The sequence below is a fragment of the Chenopodium quinoa genome, unplaced genomic scaffold (genome assembly GCF_001683475.1).
Source record: "Chenopodium quinoa cultivar QQ74 unplaced genomic scaffold, ASM168347v1, whole genome shotgun sequence".
In the NCBI taxonomy this organism is placed as follows: Eukaryota; Viridiplantae; Streptophyta; class Magnoliopsida; order Caryophyllales; family Amaranthaceae; genus Chenopodium; species Chenopodium quinoa.
In genome coordinates, this window is record NW_018743074.1 from 1,186,451 (window position 1) to 1,207,633 (window position 21,183).

Here is a 21,183-nt window from a genome sequence, read left to right on the forward strand (position 1 = left end):
TAATTAAAATTTGAAACAATGACTCATTTGCTTGCTCATAGTTTATTTTTTCCTTTTTTTATCACATTCAAAGACATGGCAAAGTCACAATTTCTACTAGAAATGTGTAATTTAGTCTACTCTGTATGAAATTAACATGCAAAATATGTCAGGATTATATACTGTAAAGATGGATAACTCAACGACGTAATACAATAAAACTAATCCATTTATTTTTTAAACGTGCTAGAGATTTAATTATATTGTGTGCATATTCAATCAATTGGACTATCCATAAGTTTGGATTAATGGATTTACTAAAATTTTGAATGGTAATTGGGTTAGATATTATTTCCCCCGAAATTCCAAGTTTCCAACCCCTTTAACACCCAACTAAAAAAACCTACCATAAAACAAACAAAAAGATAGGGGAAAAAAAAAAAAAAAGAAATTACCGTTTTGAAAAACAAATAAAACTTGAAGAAAAAAATGAAATCCTGGTTGATTAATGGCAAGCTTGATGATTCTACCAACAATAGTGAACCCAGTTCCTACTAATTCATTCTTCATTTTGGTTTGATTGCTGATTTTCTCTATCCTCATTTGCTTCAATTTGTTAATTTTGATTTGATCATCGAATTTCTCTTCCGCAAGACGATCTCTCCGTCATTTCAGAAGGTCAGTTTCTTTGTAATTCTGAATTCAAAATTTGTTGATTTAATTATTATATTTTATGTTTTAATTTGTTGATCATTATGTGTAATTTGCCTGTTACTTTAATTTTATGATTCAATTGTTGTTGATGTCTGGAAATTATTGGGTTAATTGGTGAGAATTGTTGGTCAATTTGGGCTAAGATGAGTGACTTTTGTAGGATTAGGGTTTTATGTTGCATTGTTTATGGAGTAATTCGAAAATTAGGGTTTCCTCGATATGACAATTATACAATTTGGGGGAATTAAAATTCAGCTCTCTGCTGTAGAATTGTCAGCAATTTGAAGAAAAGCATACATAATCGTTGTTATTCTGAGATTTGTTATGTTAATGCACATACTTCCTTTTTTTCTGTTAGGTTCGGGGATTGTTTCTGTTTTATCTCAATGCGTAAGTCAATTTTTGGGGTGGCTATTGGGGCTAGCTTTAGCTCAGAGATTTCACAATATTTTGAGATTTTGATATCGGTGGAGCGGAGCTTGATATCGAGCCTGGTTTGAGGTTACACTCCTAATGTCACTATGTTAGTGATGAGAGTTGGATGGGAGGGGGAGATTATCTTGCACTTTATTTTTGTAATTGTTAGTTATCTAGAGAATTTGTTTTCTTACAAACATTTTCATGTATAGATAGAAGAATTTATTTATTACTTAAGTGTTATTTTTGATGTATAGTAAGAATATAAAATCAAGATCAAACCCTTATTTTTGATGTTTTCAAACATTTCTTTTATGCTCTCTTTTTCTGTTTGGCTGATTTTGGATTATATTTCAGGGGTTCACAAATGGCTACTAAGCCGGAAAACAATTCAATTCCCAATCCTACACTTTCCTCTCAATCTTCTGGTCAAGTTCATGCATCTGTTGATTCTGAAGTTGATCCAAACTCTTACTTGCTTGAGAAATTCAAACTTTATGAAACTCGAGCGGTACTGAAATTGTCGCATCTGATTATTTTAATTCACTTAAGTCCTCATCTTTAGTTAATTAAGGTTTTTGAATTTGTTTCGTTCAGAGGTTTTATCTTATCGGGAGTGATCGTAACAAGAGATTCTTCCGAGTATTGAAGATTGATCGATGCGAGCCATCAGAATTGAACATCAGTGAAGATCCAGTGGTGTATTCACCACAGGAGGTGAAGAACTTGTTGCAGAGGATTGCAGAGGGTAATCGGGCTACTGGAGGCTTGACTTTTGTTGCAAAGGTCTATGGCGTTGCTGGTTGTATAAAATTTATGGAGTCTTATTATTTGATTTTGGTCACCAAGCGCCGGCAAATTGGGTGTATATGTGGGCATGCTGTTTATGCTATTGATGAAAGCCAGATGATTACAATTCCTCATGCGTCTGTTCAGACTGATGTTGCATATTCTAAGACAGAGTTGAGGTAAATTCAATGCCTTGGAGAGTTTGAATTCTCATGCCTACATCTTTGAAACTTTGTTGGGTTTACAATTCTGTGACTGTTTGATTGCAGGTACAAGAAGCTTCTGTCAAGTGTTGACTTGACAAAGGATTTCTTTTACAGCTATACATACCCAATCATGCAAAGCTTGCAAAGAAATGTGCAGTTCAAGGATTCGGTTGGAATTCATTATGACAGCAGATTTGTGTGGAATTCATACTTGACTGAAGCTGTTCGCACAAGATGCAAAAATAATATTTGGACTGTTGCATTGGTTCATGGGCACTTTAAGCAAGTATGTAACTCTTACTTTCTTATGGGTCTCTACATTATTTTTAAAAAAGTCATTTGTGTGTCATGGGATGTTGGTATCTTATTATACACCAAGGCTAGTGATGAGTAGTGATTTAGACTTTAAGCTAAGATATTTTTGAGAAGGGTCTCTTCTTAATGTGTCCTCGATGAAATTGCTTCTCGGTATATACGACTTGTTGACATTAGTAATTGTGATTTTAGCCTGGAATATACTTTTAGGAATGGTCTTGGACCGTTAATTCTTTCATAAGGGCTTTTTGGAAATAATACATATGTACTACAGTATTATAGGATGTGTGACTGATATAGTAGCAAACACCTTGGAATATCTCAAGTACTTGCAGTTAGGCTGTGTTGGTTCAATAATATTGAAATAGAATGAAATCGAATTAGATAAGAGGGGAAAAGCTGTCAATAACTATTGCTTCTATGGACTGTTTGGTTCTGCTAATGGGGTAGAATTACTTATAGAGTACAGAATACTTGTTTTAATTTTATTTACTCTGTTACATATTTATATTTGGTTTTAATTGTTTTCTTGTCCATAAACACTTTCTACTTTGAGATAATAATTATGCAAAATTTGTTGTCTCAATTTTTTCGAATATATTTGGATTGAAATCACATATTGTTGTGATTATAGGAAGATCTGGAAACTATCATAAATCTGTATTAAATATATCATTTACTGTGACTGTAAATTTTTTTTCCAAATTTGATGGATTATCTAAATTAACAGTAAGATGTACTGAAAATTATTATCAATACAAAATTTTACCCAGATGTCATCAATCTTGAGAGCACAACTAACATCTGTATAACCAGAAAAAAAAAATTATTGAATGAGAAGAAAGTCGAAGTCTAATCCCAAAAATATGAATGTAAGGTCAGTGGGATCAACAAACCTTCATATTGGAAATATTGTTCTAGTACTTGCATTTTTTGGGGTCAAACTTCAAATTCAAGAACAATAAATCTTTAATACAAATTAGTCTTTTACAATTGAGGTTGTGTTCTATATAGAACTGTTTCATTTTTATTATCTCTCATGGTAGCTTGTTAAAATTGGACCCGGAAATTTTCCATTAGTTTGAAGAGTTTTCTACATCTGAGATCAAAGAACAAATTGATTGACTTTATCGATTTATTTGAGTGAGAGATTGAAGAGGAGAGGAAAGGGGAAGGAGGAGGGAGATTGCAATTGAAGAGCCATGATATCTGGAATAAGGAATGGAGGAGGGTAACAATGTATTAATGACTTGCAGCAGGGTTGGAATGGGTTTAGTATGGGTACAACTGTAAAAAAGGCTACCCCCAAGGAATGTTAACTGTTACTTCATCCCACAAACCAAACAATATATGGATTGCTTTTATTGAATCCGTTTACCGCCCTTCAAAAGCTCATACAGTCATACCAAACGTGCCCTTAGTTATTCAGTGGTCTAGGAAATGACATTATAACCGGTGAGGGAATTATGGTATATTCTGTTCTTATGCAAGGTTTGGTTTCATGTCAACTTATTTTTGACAAAGAGACTTTACTTATTATTAACAAAGAGGCTTAAGATCTATTGCGTATTTTAAGTAGTGGTTTTCATTTGAATAAGGAAATTGGTATTGGTTGCTTTTATTTTTCTCCCTCTTTAGTGTAAATGCTGTTATGAATATGCTCTATCTTGCAGAACTATATTTGTAGTAGTCATTTGTTGAATGTAGTAATTTAGTTGAGTGGTTGTTAGATTTTTGATAGTTTACTTATCATCTCTATTGCCTACCCGCAAGATAATATCTCGTCATGCTATATGCACCTGATCTTTATAAGAACCTTTCTTGGCAGATGAGGATGTCAATTTTTGGACGTGATTTCAGTATTGCTTTGGTGTCTAGACGGTCTCGTCATTTTGCAGGGACTAGGTATACTCTAATTGCATTTTGCTTAACTTTATGATGTTATACACTACCTGATTCTTTTCTTTCTCCGATTATAATCAGTTCAAATTGATCTTTTTATTGAGATAAACCAAAAATCCATTTTTGGGTAGTGTTATGCTGTCTGGTTCCATTTTGTTTTGTTTGCATTTACTGCTGTGTGCAAATCCATGTGAACTTTGTCCTGTTTCAGTGATTGAAGCTGAAATTTGATCTACATAAGCTTTATGCTTTGTTTTACTTGTGGGAATTGTGTGCAAGAAGGTGGCTGAGACAGTGTTTGCTTGCATGTGTTTTTGCTTGGGCAGGGCTGTGTAGGGAGGGTAATGCATGTGCAAATGTGAGCATGTCTATTACAGGTTGCTGCTACTTAATCACAGGTCTCATGCATTTGTGATTATCTATTGCATTTTCTCCTTCAGTATAATAGAAAGATATCATGGAAGAAAACAAAAGAACTTTTTAAATGAGTATCTGAAGTGGGAGTTCTTAACTACCTATGTGTTTCCACTTTTATCTGAATTTCTGTTTCTCATTAAGATCTTGAGAATTATGAGATTCATGTGAGCTATCCTGATACATATATTTTTTTATAGGTACTTAAAAAGGGGAGTAAATGATAGGGGAAGGGTAGCAAATGATGTTGAAACAGAACAAATTGTGCTTGATGAAGATGCTGGTTCATGTAAGGGGAAAATGAGTTCTGTTGTGCAGATGCGGGGTTCTATTCCTCTTTTCTGGTCCCAAGAGGCTTCAAGATTCAGTCCAAAGCCAGATATAATTTGTAAAGCCTTTGTCGTGCTTGTTATATAACTTATTGGTGTTTTTTTTTTTTGCATAACAATGCCTAGCTCATCTCTCTTTGATCTCAGTGCAGAGATATGATCCTACTTATGAGGCGACCAGATTGCATTTTGAAGACCTTGTTGAGAGATATGGAAATCCTATAATCGTGCTTAACCTAATTAAGGTTTCTTATAGCGTCAATATAAATTCCTTCTCTTCATTCTTCAACAAGTATCCTAAGTGATGGTCTGTTGGACCTTTTCTTTTTGGACCTCTATGCAATTATATAGTGAGGGTTATGAAAAAGTTAGACTGATATTATAAGGGTGTAGTGGATGCACAAGCTGGAGGCGATTTACTGTAATCACTAAGGAATTACTGTTTAATGTAGTATCCCATCCTTTCTAGAGCATTTCAAACAACAAGATTATCAATTTTTCATAGGCAAGTGCCAAGGGGGGAACTATCTGTGGCGGTGTGGCCTTTGCCATGCCATCATCAATCATCATGTAGAATTTATGGATGATAGTTCAACTGTCATGTTTGCAGCTATGTACCTCACAGATGCCACCTCTGAATAGTTAAATTGAGGAGTAAAACCAACTTGGGTAATTAGCCAGAGCAAAGAGGGAGTGCTTGGAAAAGCATAAAGTTGCTGATCACAACAGTGGCATTTACCCTTGTATCATTCTTTAATTACTTCACCACTATGCTACACCTTCCGCAGTTCCTCATCTCACTAATTTCCCTCCCCTTGTCCTCTTTTCTGCTTGACAACCCTAACTATTCCCTTACATTGCTTTACTGATGATTTTATAGAGCACATCCTTTGTGATGTGTATTGTATTTTAGGGCTTACAGTTAGCTGGCTCGCATTGTTAATTTTCATTTTTCCTGCTTGTACATTTATGACAAACAAGACTTCCATCTTCTAGGATTTTCCCTCCTGCCTTTCCTGTAGATTTTGCCATATTGCTGCTCAGCTGAGAAATTCTTTCTTTCTTGAAGCTCACATAAGTTTTACGTTGCAGACTGTTGAGAAAAGACCCAGAGAAATGATGCTTCGACGTGAGTTTGCAAATGCAGTTACATATCTAAATGAGATTTTTTCTGAAGAAAAGTATCTTACTTTTATTCACTGGGACTTCCATAAATTTGCAAAGACGTAAGAATGACATGTTTGTGTAAAAAGAAAGAAAAGTTAAAGAAAATCAGTCCTGCTGATGGCTCACTGTTCTATCTTTTTTACGGTGCCAAACAGGAAGACTGCTAATGTTTTGGGAGTTTTAGCTAGTGTAGCCAGTCAAACACTTGATAGGACTGGATTTTACTTCAGTGGAAAAGCACCTGTTGTGAAAAAAAGAGCTACTCCATTAAGCAGAACTGGTACTCTAAGGTACATACTCTATCTGTTCAGCATCTACGAAGGCATTCTGTGGGTGTGAGGACTTGATTGCTTTGCTGTTACAGTCTTACCTTTGTGCAATTACCGTTTACTGTTGCTTATGTAGAATCTGGTCTAAAAATATCTACGAAAATACGTTAATGATTGTGTAGCATGGATTCCGTATTATTTAATTACAAACACCTGCTAGTTAGCTAAAGGGTTTGGTTATAAAAGTCTTTAGTGTTGTATTTAGGCTATGATGTGATCTTAATTTTCCGATTTGACTAAACATTTTCTCTAGATTGATCGTTAATAAACAAATTATATTCTCTATTGAGATGTCTTTAGATTCATATTAATGTCTACTTTCAGAGCATGTTTTTTCATATTTTTTTTAAAATCATGGAATTAAAGATATCTAGTGACAAGTGCATGCAAACAAAGAGATATGGTCTGATTTGGTATGGTCTCATCTGATCAATTATGACACAAGCAAATATTTACTTAAATTAATTGAACTGGACTTATTCTAAGACAGGAATTTGGTTTTAAATTAATGCTTTCGCATAATTAGAAAAATGGGGGCTGTAATGATTTGTGCCAAACTGCCAATTAAATACGGAGCATCAAGATTAAAGGTGATTGAGTGGTGAATCAAGGTCCATGCTAGGTTGATCCGTTGATAGGTCGGACAGGTTTCCATGTTATTAAATGTGGATAATTGTTTTAAAGCTTTTGAGTGTAAATGAACCTGATGTTTGGATTTATGTTTCCTGTTCAGGATTCTTGTTAAATGTATCCTTTTGTCTTTGTTTTGAGAAGAGGGAATGTATCCCCCCTCCCCCCAAAAGACAAAATGAAGTCGTCGGAATGCAGTTTATTTCTTTTAACACAGCATACAATTACTAATATCACTAAGCCTCTGTTATAAAATCCCTGCACATCCTTTCTAGTAATTTGGAATTATCCTCATGTGCCATCATTTGTTATCAGCTCTAGGGATGCTCCTTTAAATGATCTTAGAGCCAATTCTGGATCCCTTGCAAGAAGTGCAAGCACCAATGAATTGATTACTTCTTCAAATAGAGAGCGAGATTCTGATGCTGGCAAGCTTGTCAAGAAAGATTTATATAATGGTATTGAACCACGTTATCAGAGTGGAGTCCTTCGGACTAACTGCATTGACTGTTTAGACCGCACAAATGTAGCCCAATATGCTTATGGTTTAGAAGCATTGGGTCGTCAGCTCCAGGCGATGCAAATGTCAGTTGAGTCAAAAGTGGATCCAGATAGTAGCATTGCTACAGCGCTCATGGACATGTACTGGAGTATGGGTGATGCTCTTGCACAGCAATATGGTGGTTCTGCTGCTCACAATACAGTATGCATCTTTTGTACTCGGTTCATTGGTCTTCTTATAATCATAGATCCTTTTCCCTCTCATGGTTAAAACGAAATTTTGTGATTTTAGGTGTTTCCAGATAAGCAGGGGAAATGGAAGGCTACAACTCAATCGCGGGAGTTTCTGAAGTCTATTAAGAGATATTACAGCAATGCTTATACTGATGGAGAAAAGCAGGATGCAATAAATCTGTAATCTCTCTTTCTCAACATTAGACTACTTTTTTTTTTTTTTTTTTTTTTTTTACACAATTGTGGGGATACTTTTACTGCCATGCGTGACATTTTATCAGAGTTGGTGGCTTGGGAGTTGGGACTGGTTGCTGATTCATCCTTTGTATAAGTCGGGTACTTGTGTTGGACACCGGTATGTGTCCAAGTGTCCGACTCAGCTATTTTGTGAAAACTTTGCATAATTTGGTCCAATATGAAAGTGACAGCATGTTCCTACTCATGTTGGACTGCTGTGTATCAAAGTGTACATAATTTTGGGTACTTGAGATGAACTGAAGAATCGAGTAACATTGCCCTTGATTTCCACATGAATTGGTTTCGAATACTTCCTTTGACTAGCCTAAGCCACCCACCCTGATAGATTGAGAGTTCATAACTTGCTGTTTTTCATTTCATATCCTCACTATATTTTCATCACATTCTTGTTATGAACCAATGTATAAAAGGCTCAAGGTGCACCAAGGTGTTTCCGAGTTCCCTGTGCCTAAGACGTGCCTCAATGAGGCACATATAATAAATAATATAAAATTATCTGAAAAAACTGTTGTGTGCCTCAATGCACCTTAAGCTGCACCTTGGTGCGCCTCATCAAATTTCCTCGCCTAGACCACAAAAGTGCATGACCCCTAACGCTTTGCGCCTAGGCACACATTTTCAAACACAGTCATGAACTTCAATGTGCGAGGAAGAGGATGAACATGACTGGCAGAAAGAAAATTTCATGAATTGCCTTGATTTTGTTGGTATATCTGTACTCTATTTCTCTTTCCCCCTCATTATCCTCTCTTGCAGTCTGGAAATTTGATGCCTTAGGGCCTGTAATTTTCACCTGAAAAACCTGACTTTATCATGTACAACAAATTTGATTTTATTTGAAGTTATCTTTAGCTGGGAATTGAGTATACTAGCTCTTATTAGAACTTAGCCCAATCCTTACTTATAAGGCTTGAAACATTTGTTCATAAGTTAATAAGAGCAAGGCCTTAGTTTTGGTACACTAGATTATCTGCTTATGATTCTTAGTTGGTCGAGGAATTGATTCCTCTTTTTTCTTTTTTCCTTTTTATTTCTTTATATGCGGGAGTGTTGTAGCTAAATAATATCACTCTGCCTTTCCAAGACAGTTAGCTAAATGGTTGAATTCTAACTTGTTATATCTTTTACATTTTGACCATCAGATTCTTGGGTTACTTCAGACCAAAAGAAGGAAAGCCTGCTCTTTGGGAGCTGGATTCTGATTATTATCTTCATGTTGTAGGTGTTGGAGATGATATCATCTCAGATAAGTGGTAACATGTCACCTTTTCATCCGTTTTCCTCCTTTCCCTGAAATTAATCTCTTGAATCGGCTGCAGAATATTGAAGTAGTTATGCTTATTAACTTGTGTATGCTTGCTTTTGTTTGGGCTATAATTTTTTTTTATTATACTTGGATTACCTGCTGTATTGTATTTCTCTGATTGAGAAATGCCTTTAACCAGTATGATCTTGATGTGCTTTTTGCAGCTTCAGCAATCCTCCAACTGATGCCATTCCCTTAGGACAAAAGGCTTCTTTGGAACCTGTGCCTGCTTGTAGAGAAGACTTCTCAAGGATCAAACTGACCTCTTTTGATAAACTCATTGAGAGGACATGCAGTTTGATAAAAGATGTGAGGCTCTGTTGTGAACCAGGTCAAAAGCCTGCTGGTATTGCAGGAACTTCTGGAGTGGCACCTGATGCAATGTAAGCTTTCTACATTTTATGTTCTTCATTGTGAGAAAGCAATTTGCTGAAGATGTTATGTTTTGCCTTCTGGCGGAAAAGATAAATCTTCTTGAATTCAAACTTCGCCACTCTTTCTGTGTCCTCAGATGATGATGCACGTTCAATTTGTAAAATATTCTTTTTGGGAGAACAAAAGTTGATCTTATGCAATTAATGCATTAGCTGCTTCGTTGTTCCTATGCATGTCTGATTCCTGAACTGAATTTATACCTTTTGTGCAGAGAGATACAACTCAAGAGCCCAAACTGGATTTTTGGCTTAAGGAAAGATGAACAAAATGGTTCTACTCCAAAGGTGGCCTCAAGCACAAACACAAATGGTGTCTCAGAAAATGACAGCATGTCTAATGGTATCTGTGATCTCAATATGCTTTCTCAAGTAGATGATTGCAATGAAGAGAGTATCTTCCAAAGGTTTGTAATGTTTTTGTGTGCTTCTAGGTCGATTCAATTTTTGATAGGATTGACAAATAGGTATTATTATTGACTGTCAAATCTACACATATATTTTTGACAATTGACATGCACACGCTGGCTAAAATTATTCATGAACTATGAGCATCATTGGCTACACACACTTGTTGATCTGGATAACATAATATGGCCTTAGATGGAAGCAAGTAGTGCTTTTTTACAGAAAAAAGTATGGCCTTTACAGCTGATTGTTACTATCTTGCAGTCTTGCTAACAAAAGACTTTTTCCCTTTCTCTTTGCTTAGGTATCTTGCGATGTCATCTATGGATGAAAACAATGGCTGGTATGGTGGAACTTTGCTTGGTGATCTTGATGAAAACAGCGATATATACAAGCACTATGCCCAGCTCTGTGAGGTACCATATAACTATGATTTACAGATTTTTCTCATGCTGAAACACCATCAGTCTTTAACTTCTCCTTTGTTATGTCATAGACTCAGTAATATCTATCTGGATAAGCTGTTATAAAATTTTCATCAGAAAATATTATTTGTTTCTTATAACTATGTTTGAAAAGATTGCATGATAGTACAAGGATGTATAAGAATGACTTCGGCTTCCTTTTCTTGCAACTTAGCATTAGCTGATTTATTAATCTGGAGATACTTTAAAACATAAAACTAGTTGCTTCTAGCCAAATTTTTCATACAGGAGGTTAAATTACAAGTCTTAAGATTTAGAGCACTATAACTTCGCATGCGGGTGGAGTGTATGCCCAATGATTTGTATTTACCTGTGTGGTTATATAGTGAAATGTTCCTTACTAGAGTTCAAACTATTTGGACATCTGTCAATAATGACAACTCTCTGTTGTCTGCAGGGTCCTGGCATGGAACCCTTTGAAAATGATCTGGAGATGGAGCAGCATTATGCTGATGTCTTACATGGAAGCATGATTGAGAATGTTGATGTTGCTGCCATCGAAGCTGAAATGGAGGCTGCCTTAAGGGAGTATGACCAAGTTGCTGCTGATCTTGGCATTTCCGCTATGTGTAGATCTCTGGCTGGAGACCCTAGCCAATTAACAAGATGGATAATTGGAGAAGAAAAATTGTACAGAATCTGAAGATTGAAGAGGCGTCAGTTTTTTTTGAAGATGACGGGATTTTGTTCCATTTTTCTTCTCCTTGTAAATATCAATATTGTATTTTATTTTATTTTTTTCATCTCAAAGATCTTTAGTGACTTCAGTCGGTCACTGAATGAAAATTGGAAAGTGTAGGTAATTTTTTTTTTTTTGGGAAGTAATTAAGCTGTATAGTTCTGTCATTGTAGTAACTGAGTTGATAATTTGTAATTGTAATCAAAAGGCATATTTTGATCTCTATTTTTTTACCTCACTTCATCCTTCAATCTACACCTCTTGTATATAAGACTTCAACAATATCTGTAGAATTTTAACAATTTTGATTATTAGTATCTTTAAAACTTCGGTGTAATAAAGTAATCGTTTACTTGGTTGACTGAAAACCCAATACTCCACTAAACTCAATTTGTTCGAGTGCCAATGCGAACATATAAAAGGGACAACGAACTTGGATCATTATGATAAAATCGGCCCCTGTGTCAAGCGGTGCATGTGGTCAAAAAATTGGAAATCAAGCCTTATTTCATAACAAGGCGTGCAATCGTGTATAGTTTGTTGACAAAGAAAGTACTTCCTTCGTTCTCAATTGATTGCTACCAAACTATATTTTACTTTATCTTATGTTTTACATACGTTTTAACGGAGTGATACTAATCATGGACAAGTATAGGACAATCTTTTAGGGACGATTAAAAAAAAATGGGAAAATTTTAAGGGACAAAAATAGTACAAGTAATTGATTGCAATCCAAAACGCACTACGGTTATGCTCAATTAAATTTCAATGAAAATGACATGACCGTGCCAAGAAACTATTGTATCAACCTCTATATAAACTTTTTTTCTCGAAGGGAACCTCTATAATTCTATAAATAATACATTCTCAGGGCACAAACAAGATCAACGAGAGTTTCTTTCATTATATCAAACCAAAAAAGAAAAACCATAATTTCTTTTAAGATGGGGATGATCAAGAGAAAAGATTCCACAAAAAGAAACTTAATTTTGTTAATAATAGGATTAGTTAGTTGGGTTAATTGTTAATTATAATGTTAAGCAAGTAGGGGCCGTAACCCCTGCACAATGCTCATTAGAAAAGGATATTTTGATAAAGGCATGTAAGCCAGTGGTGTTTAGGGTTCCACCAAGTGCTTTTTGTTGCCAAAGGTTAAGGGTTACTCATGTTGAGTGTGTGTGTAGAGAGATTACTCCCAAAATTGCACCTCTTATTGATGTCAATTATGCTATTAGGGTTGTACAACGGTGTGGTCTTCCTGTCCCTCGTAAATTTCAAATGTGGAAGTAAAGTTTTTCTCTCCTCTCTTTTCATTTTTCTAATTCGTTAAACTATCTTCGTTTGAACTGAATTAGATGTTGTCAATATCAATTAACAAAGTTGCTCTTATATTTATTGCAGGTATTACTACTCCTTGAGCATATCTGACCATCTAGAGACACAAAACTCGACCAATGACATATAACTAGTATTATATGTATGGAGTATTTCAATCCATATGATATATGATGAATAAAATAATGTCGTCATCCATTCTCCTTTTTTTGACAAGCGTCATCCATTCTCCTTGCCTCATAATATATGACGCACTATAAATGTAATATTGTAAGACTCCCTCCACCCTAAAGTAATTATCAAGTTGATAGTGTTTGAATGAGGTTTATTTCAACTTTCTTATTTAAAACGTAGTATGAAATATCGGTAATACGGAGTACTTGAATGTTATATTTCTAATTTTTCATTGCAAATTTTGTTTGAATTAATTCTATCATCAAAAGTTAGTGATCATCAAATATTCTATATTTGTCCAACACAAATGAAGTTGCATCGAGCCATGGAGTAAGAGGCTATCAACAAATGAGAAGACTAGAGTTGTATTAGCTTACGGTCCTGTTGGTCCACGAAATCTCTCATCGGAGCAATACTGATAATGGACCGACTTGGTACTCATTAATCAATACAATATGAAAATGGCCCAAATGCCAATAGTATACCTTGTATAGTTTGAGAGCACTTTTCCCTCAATACTGCTAGAATATGTTCCAATTTCACAAATATAGTCTACTTTTATATTTTTTCAATCTAGACCTATGACAATATAACATGCCATGTAAATAATCTAGAGAGAAGAGAGTAAGAAATAATTCAAGTGGTTAAAGTTCTCTTCTCGATTTCAAGAAATCTTGGGGATCGATTCTCATCACTCGCACTAGAGAAAAAGATAAATCATAATATTATATGGTCTATTAATTATGATTTATCTTACAATATATCAAATGAAATCATTAAGAATTACTAAACTTTAATTATATGGTCATAATAATTAATAACCGGCTCCTAACAACTACTGATCCATATGAATTGTGTCAAAGTCGCACTAGAGCACTTAAATAAAAATGGATAGAGTAATATTGAAAAGCTTTTTTTTTTTTTTTTTTTTTTATAATTTATTTATTTGAAAAAAAATAATGGTGAAAGAATAAACAAAAGTGGAAGTGGAATCCTGCAATTATTAATTAAGTTTGGTCCAGTAAAACCAAACAGCGCTCAACAACAAAACTTCCATTGAAGCACCAAAACCTCTGCTCTCTTTCTCTCTCCTCGACTCGCCTCCGTTGCATCGATAAATGGAAGACATCGAAGATTTATTGGTCGGAGAAGGAGGCGTTGCTCCTGGGTTTCGATTGCCCCTTTCTTCTGTTGGGTTAAACCCTAAGAAAAAACCCATCAAATCTAAATCATCTTTTCTTCAAGACCCACTTCAGTCCATTAAAATTCCTGGAACCCAGGTCTCTTTTTCTCTCCCACTATGTTTTTTTGTTGTAATTTTTATTATTATCTTCATTATTTTTGAGTTTGTTTTTGTTTACATTCATTAATGTAAATTCCATGTCTTTTTTGCAGATAATTTATATCAAAACTTTTGGATGTTCTCATAATCAGGTCAGTAATAATAGTGAAATTCTCAATTTCTGCTTTGTTTCTATGTCATGGTGATTTGAGTGTTTCTTTGATTATTAGGAACCTGTAGCTGTTGGAAGTATTGTTGCTTGCTAATATGGTTTAGTCTGCTATTAATTTCAGCTTTGTTGTTAGTGAACCTTGTTTATGCTGTATATAGGTGCTTAGAGTATGTCGGTATTACTTTTGGAGCTCCTATGGATGTTCAATCTACTTTGTTTCGATAATGTTGAGGGTTAGATGAATGTAGTTGTTATCAACTTTCTTTACAAGAAAAAAAGGGATTTCATTGATAAAATATAGCCAAACTTTCTTGAATGTAACCTTTCATGTCTTTGGATTTGGGTGTAGCAGTGATGATTTATTGGCTATTAGCAGGAAGTGTTGCATAGTTTGATTAGTCCTTAACTTTGTTGGGTGTGGGGGGGGGGGGGGGCGGTGGCATATATGGTTCAGTTGATTTGTTTGTGAGTTGAAGTCCTATGCTGGTGGGAATGTGGAAGTGTTCCTAATTGGATATGCAGGAGATTGAGATATTAATGAGTGAAATTTCTTTCTCAGAACTTTTTAGTGCTTTCAGGTTTCTAAAGTGGTTTTTCATATAAGAGAAGAATTAAACTAGTGCAGTAATATATAATTATGGATGTAATAAAATGACCATATATGATATATCTGTATGTAGGAGTTATCGAATTCTCCCAAAAGTCCTTTTTATGCATGCTTAGAAATATACATGTATAGACACATATTTGACAGTAAAGGACAAAATAAATGTTATAAAAGCATAGGGGCAACATCTTCTCCATGTATATCTCAAAACCAAATCCTGACTGTTTGTTCAATAACAGTGTCTAGGTGAACCAAAATTCATTACCTATATCAAACAATTATTTTTGGAGTGAAACACGTATGGACTTGCCCTTGCTAGGGGAATATGAAATTTATAGTGCCTTCTTACCTAAAATAGATACTATCATTTTCTATTCTAATCCTTAACCTAGGTAAGGGCTTTAACCTTGAGGGAAATGTAGGAAAATTCTGAATAGTGAATGGTTTATGATTTGGAGGTGTTTATGTCTACGGGTTTGTTCATTTTGCCTTACCCAAAACAAGTATTATGAAAATTAATTTCAAACAAGGATACCAAATTCATTACAGAATCAAAGTAAGTTTTGGGCAAGTTCAGATTAAAGATTTTTAAGGTGAAAAAAAATGAAGAGATACTCCCTCAATCCTCTTATTAACAATGGAAGAGTATCTGAATTATCTCAAGGTGAATCCTTCTACTTCCTTGTCACAAGGATTTCTGTAACTGAAGTTCTGACCCATAGGGTGCCTTTAAATCCTGAAAAATTATGAGGAAGCCTATAATCCAAGAGATCCTTTATTTTCTTATAGTCCTTCACTCCTTCCAGAATGAAATTAACGCACCCTACTGAGTTTGAAAAAGGGCCAATACTCAAGCATTGGATGTTTAGGGACTATTGTGAATATTAAGTTTGTAGCCTCCAAGGCATCCAGACAATAAGTTTAAGGCCTTTATCTGACGAGTGATGACTATGACACCTAAAATTGAGCTCTAATGGAAAGTACCATAGTCATTCTTTATTAAATTACATTCAGGGATCAAGTGACTACATGTCCATTGCCCAAACTGTCTCCCATCTTAGATCTGCGCAACACTCCAGCCATTCTCCAGCTTAAGTTATTGTTTGGAGTAGCCATTCATGACATTAGGAAAGAACTGTTGTCAAGAAAAAAGGGAACCTTTTGCTTATAATATTTGTAGTGAAAGTGGATGTATGACAGCTTCGGATATCTTCAGACAACATGAAGTGCCATCCTTTTTGCAGTTAAAGACGACAAAGTGGTGTATAGGGAGAGCTGAACATTTTTTATTTTTCCTAAACTCCCCTTCATTTTTTCTTCATGTGTGAGGATGTCTTGCACTTGAAGTTTTGTGCCTGATCAAATGAGTAGGAGTATGTGTTCTTAGTATGGAGTTACTGTTTTTACTTTTAACAGGGTACAGGTTTCATCATGCTTAAAGACTGATAACCTTGAGCTACTGGAACTTGCTAATGTAGTTTCTGCAACTTACAATTGCTTATGGACATATCTTGATGTATCAGAGTGACAGTGAGTACATGGCCGGTCAGCTGTCAGCCTATGGGTATACCTTAACCGACAATCCTGAGGAAGCCGACTTGTGGCTGATTAATACGTGAGGATACCTTCTTACTCTTTTTGATATAGTTTAGATTACTAAAGACTCCTTTTGTTGATTAAAAAAAACAGAGATACTTGAATATTGATGGTATATACTTATCATTCAGATTACATATTGTGATTTTGGATTAATTTCAGGTGCACTGTTAAATCACCTAGTCAATCTGCCATGGATACTATAATTTCAAAAGGTAAGGGTGCGAAAAAACCTTTGGTTGTGGCAGGGTGTGTGCCACAAGGAAGCCGGAACATAAAGGAGCTTGAAGGAGTTAGTATAGTTGGTGTGCAACAAATTGATCGTGTTGTGGAAGTTGTTGAAGAGACCTTGAAAGGCCATGAGGTGCGGCTTTTAAATAGGAAAACATTGCCTGCTCTTGATCTCCCAAAGGTAATTTTATCATTGTTTTCTGCAGCTCTCACAGTTGTGTCATTACCAAACAACATAAGTTGAGCTGATGAGAAATACTACCCTTTTAGCAACTGAAGATGGTTTGCTACAATGCTTTATACAGGTGAGGAAGAACAAATTTGTTGAGATTCTTCCTATTAATGTCGGTTGTTTAGGTGCTTGTACTTATTGCAAGACGAAGCATGCACGTGGTCATTTAGGAAGCTATACGGTGGACAGCCTTGTAAGTGCCTTGGACTTTTTGAGATAGCTGCTTGGTTTGACGTTGGTAATGTCCTGAGGTCTGACATTCTGCAATGCTTCAGGTTCAGCGTGTAAAAACTGTCATAGCTGAGGGAGTTAGGGAGATATGGTTAAGCAGTGAAGATACTGGAGCATATGGTACATATTGATATCTTTTTCTTGAATCTCTCTTAGTCTTGAAATAGATTGCTCAAGTATCTGTACAACTTTCAATTCCTAAGCCTCTAAGGTTCTACAACTTCATTTTGTGCTAAAATTATAACATTGGAACTTTTCAGGCCGTGACATTGGAGTTAATCTTCCTATTCTTTTGAACGCGATGATTGCGGAGCTCCACTCCACTGGAAGTACAATGCTTCGTGTCGGGATGACTAATCCACCTTATATTCTTGAACACCTGAAAGAAATAGCTGAAGTATTGTGTCATCCTTCTGTGTACTCCTTTCTTCACGTTCCTGTTCAATCTGGGAGCAATGCGGTCTTAACTGTATGTGAACGTATTTCTTGTTAGGCTATTATTCTCTAAGTTGTGTCAAATTTTCCTTTTTATTCTTGTAAATTTATCTATAACAGAATATAATAGCAAAGGTCTTATGCTCTGAGTTTTGTGTGCTCTATTATGCTGGATGCTGGGATTTTTTTTTTTTTTTTATTTTTTATTTTTTATAATGTCGTTATGACATTGTTTCAGGCTATGAATCGAGAATACACTGTAGAAGAGTTCAGAACTGTGGTGGATACATTGACCAAACTGGTCCCTGGGATGCAGATTGCAACTGATATTATATGTGGTTTTCCTGGTAACTATGGGATTTTTTCTAACCTAACCCTTTTTTTAACCTTATTATTTCAAGAGAGGGGGGGGGGGGGGGGAAGGAGTTGTACTAAAGTCTCTGTCTTTGATAACATTATCATATTCTATAAAATTAAATTGCGTTTAATATTTTAGTGTTCATGTATGGGGACTGAAGATGTATCATTTTTACTTTATGTGGGGTAGAGGTCAGGGGAAGGAAAAGTCTAGACTATTTGTGATACTTGTGTGTATTACGAAGTATAGCGTTTGGTATCTCAGCCTTTCAGGGCATGCAGTATATCTGGAACTTAGGCACACATCCATTTCACGGCTTGGTGTGATGAAATTCTTGATCATATAATCGGATGAGTCCTTTTTGCTAATTGCCATTTAAACCAATTGGTACTTTCTTTACCTTAAAATCGGTCCTTTATGTTCTACAGGTGAAACTGATGATGATTTTGCTCAGACTGTTCAGCTTATCAAGGACTATAAGCTTGCTCAAGTTCATATTTCACAATTTTATCCTCGACCTGGTATGCTAATCTTGATTGCTGTGTAGTTATAGCTTAAAGTCTTAAAACTTGCCGTCAATATATAGTGTCTCTCAAGTCTCACCATGCTATTGTGCATGTGCTAAATAAGACCACTAAAGCATGTGAGTTTGCCATGAGACTCAAGCCCCTTCATACATGAATCTTCATGATTTGGCTAAGTATGAGAAAGTAGGGCTTAGTCCATAAATGTTCGAAATCTTAGGGTAAAGCTAATGCTGTATGGTAGATTGTCCTAATTTATCAACTGTGAGGTTAAAAGAAGGCTGGCCATACTTTTAATCTGGATAATTTGGGGGCAGTTTGGATTAGCAACACTGAAATTACTTTGATGCACACTTGGGTCTAATCTGGGTGAATTAGCGGTGGATGATGCTGAGAGAATACTTTGAGCTTGTGTTTTGGGGTGTAGGTAGAGACACTGAAACACAATGGAAAAGGGAAGTGCTTGAAGCACTTACAACCTCAAAATGAGAGATTGCATCTAATGCTGGGTAGGTCTTCAAGTCTCACAATTATTGTGGATTCTTTTAAAAAATGTTGTGGTAACCAAAGTTACACACTAACACAGCAATAAATATGAGAATATAGAATAACAACCAAGATAAATAAGCTTCATGCACATGGAAATTTAAACTGGGTTTTAGATTAATTAGTTATATTTCACTTAACTTAACAATGAACCTTAGAAGGTTAGATGGGATCACAGAACACCAAAATCAAAAGCTAATATAAAAGCCAAATAAATAAGTAAGACTCCTAATCTAATATACAGGCTTGAGAATGGTCAATACCAAGTTTGCAGATGATTGGAGTTAGGATCTCAGAACTCCAAAATCAAAAGCTATATTTCTAAGGTTATGTGTGGGTAAGTCCTAAATAATCTCTTTCTAAGTAGATTGAGAGTGGTGGTGCTGACCAAGACCATTATGGATCCACTGAATCAAGTTTTCAAAGAATTTGGATCACAACTTATTTCTCCCACTTCACGTCTCCAAGTGATCATAAGCTGTCATCTCAATCCATATAGGACATACCTTGTAGTTAATAGTTCTGAGACTAGTGAGTAGGGTATTTTGTAGACATAAATCATTTTATTTTATTCATAGTAATAAAGAAAATATCATTTGGAGAGTCATATTATTTATTTGGAGAATTGAACTGAGATATGTGATAATTTGAAATCGTGGAACCTCCAACTCAGGATACTCCTTATAATGTGAAATTTGAACTAAGTTCTGGACTCATATCACATAAATTTTGGGGTTTTGATGTGTTATTCTTAATTTAGGTACTCCTGCTGCGAGGATGAAGAAAGTTCCAAGTGCTATAGTAAAGAAGCGGAGTCGTGAATTAACTGCTGTATTTGAATCTTTCACTCCATATAATGGAATGGAAGGGCTGATTGAGAGAATATGGATAACTGATGTAGCTGCGGATGGAACTCACTTGGTAATATGGCAGCAAGATTGTTGTTTTTCTTTTGTTCTATACCTCTATTGCTTTTCTGACAGGGAGTCTGGGATACCTTGAAGCTGCATTTAAGTTTGACCCATGACTTTCTTGCGTCATAGCTGCTAGTTGTCCATTTATTTTATTTATTTTTTTACCAAATTGGGTTTGGGTTTTAATGATATAGAGCTTTATTCTTGTATATTTCTCACTAGGAAAATGAGGCATTTAGCTTATTTTCCCTTTTATATCTGGTAATTGCTTAATGTTTACCATGGTGATCATATAGTTGCTTCATTTTATGACTTGGGACTTGCCTTTATCAGGTGGGGCACACCAAAGGATACATACAAGTATTGGTCAATGCTCCAGAAAGCCTTCTGGGTGCTTCAGCTACCGTAAGGATCACTTCTGTTGGAAGATGGTCAGTTTTCGGTGAAGTGATCGAGGTTCTCAGTTACAATGCTCAAGACAGAACTTTAAATAAGGATGAATTGAGTTGCAGTAAAGTTTCTCCATGTGATGTTAACGATGAACCTTGTGCGTGCTCTAAAGATCCAGATTCATGCTGTAGTGCAGTGCAGTGTGCTGATACTTCAGAAGTGGCTGCGATTCCCAACAATGGCAAGCAGGGAGAAGATGATCAAAATTTTGACAGACTGAAGAAGCGGAACAGCCTTGTACTTAAGAGCTCCGAGAATACAGTTTTACAGGAACCTACTCTGAAGGAGGAGTCCATTAAGGCAAGAGCAAACACAGTGCAGTGGAATATTGTTGATAAATCTCTTGTTGCCGGTATTTTTCTAAGTTTTTTAATTGCTGTAGCTTGTCTTTCTCAACTTTGGTCAAGGAAGTTGATGTCTAGTTAACACATTTTATTTATTTTGCGAACTAGAGTGGCTGTCACAGGACATAGTGACACGAATTTTGCTACGTTGTATTGGCAACTCATTTTTCTAGCATTTGATGTTTCAGAATATTCCACTCAAAGTGGACTAATATATTGGCATTTTTGGCTTACTTGACTGCTATTGGCATATCTAGTT

The 21,183-nt window shown here is 35.5% G+C and overlaps 2 protein-coding genes across 4 annotated transcripts; both read left to right on the forward strand.

Moving 5' to 3' along the window:
• The first annotated feature begins 107 nt into the window (after window positions 1–107).
• Window positions 108–11,731, forward strand: LOC110731612 (phosphoinositide phosphatase SAC1-like). 2 transcript variants are annotated; one of them, XM_021911483.1, is made up of 16 exons: window positions 110–657; window positions 1,468–1,621; window positions 1,708–2,078; window positions 2,169–2,391; window positions 4,249–4,325; window positions 4,937–5,124; window positions 5,213–5,310; window positions 6,158–6,291; window positions 6,388–6,522; window positions 7,507–7,894; window positions 7,985–8,106; window positions 9,327–9,437; window positions 9,655–9,873; window positions 10,137–10,328; window positions 10,634–10,745; window positions 11,212–11,731. In XM_021911483.1, the coding sequence occupies exons 2-16, from the start codon at window positions 1,478–1,480 to the stop codon at window positions 11,455–11,457; spliced, it is 2,760 nt and encodes a 919-aa protein (XP_021767175.1). In that variant the 5' UTR covers window positions 110–657; window positions 1,468–1,477; the 3' UTR covers window positions 11,458–11,731. The 2 variants fall into 2 exon arrangements, with proteins under 2 accessions (XP_021767176.1, XP_021767175.1); XM_021911484.1 differs by lacking the exon at window positions 9,327–9,437 and having other exon boundaries at window positions 108–657; window positions 11,212–11,457.
• A 2,248-nt stretch (window positions 11,732–13,979) lies between these two features.
• LOC110731614 (threonylcarbamoyladenosine tRNA methylthiotransferase-like) lies at window positions 13,980–21,157 on the forward strand. Of its 2 annotated transcripts, none has more exons than XM_021911486.1 (11): window positions 13,980–14,282; window positions 14,398–14,436; window positions 16,587–16,678; window positions 16,822–17,071; window positions 17,196–17,315; window positions 17,398–17,473; window positions 17,614–17,822; window positions 18,027–18,135; window positions 18,575–18,667; window positions 19,977–20,137; window positions 20,464–21,157. In XM_021911486.1, exons 1-11 carry the CDS (start codon window positions 14,121–14,123, stop codon window positions 21,004–21,006), a joined length of 1,854 nt encoding a protein of 617 aa, XP_021767178.1. In that variant the 5' UTR covers window positions 13,980–14,120; the 3' UTR covers window positions 21,007–21,157. The 2 variants fall into 2 exon arrangements, with proteins under 2 accessions (XP_021767178.1, XP_021767179.1); XM_021911487.1 differs by having other exon boundaries at window positions 14,198–14,282; window positions 16,480–16,678.
• Window positions 21,158–21,183: the final 26 nt, after the last annotated feature.

Excerpts from the sequence above, each read along its gene's own strand:
- LOC110731614 (XM_021911486.1), top strand. The coding sequence starts at position 14,121 with ATGGAAGACATCGAAGATTTATTGGTCGGAGAAGGAGGCGTTGCTCCT. Across the intron at positions 14,437-16,586 it reads TTGGATGTTCTCATAATCAG|AGTGACAGTGAGTACATGGC; the intron begins GTCAGTAATAAT and ends TTGATGTATCAG. Across the intron at positions 16,679-16,821 it reads GACTTGTGGCTGATTAATAC|GTGCACTGTTAAATCACCTA; the intron begins GTGAGGATACCT and ends GATTAATTTCAG.
- LOC110731612 (XM_021911483.1), top strand. The coding sequence starts at position 1,478 with ATGGCTACTAAGCCGGAAAACAATTCAATTCCCAATCCTACACTTTCC. Across the intron at positions 7,895-7,984 it reads GTTCTGCTGCTCACAATACA|GTGTTTCCAGATAAGCAGGG; the intron begins GTATGCATCTTT and ends TTGTGATTTTAG. Across the intron at positions 9,874-10,136 it reads GGAGTGGCACCTGATGCAAT|AGAGATACAACTCAAGAGCC; the intron begins GTAAGCTTTCTA and ends CCTTTTGTGCAG.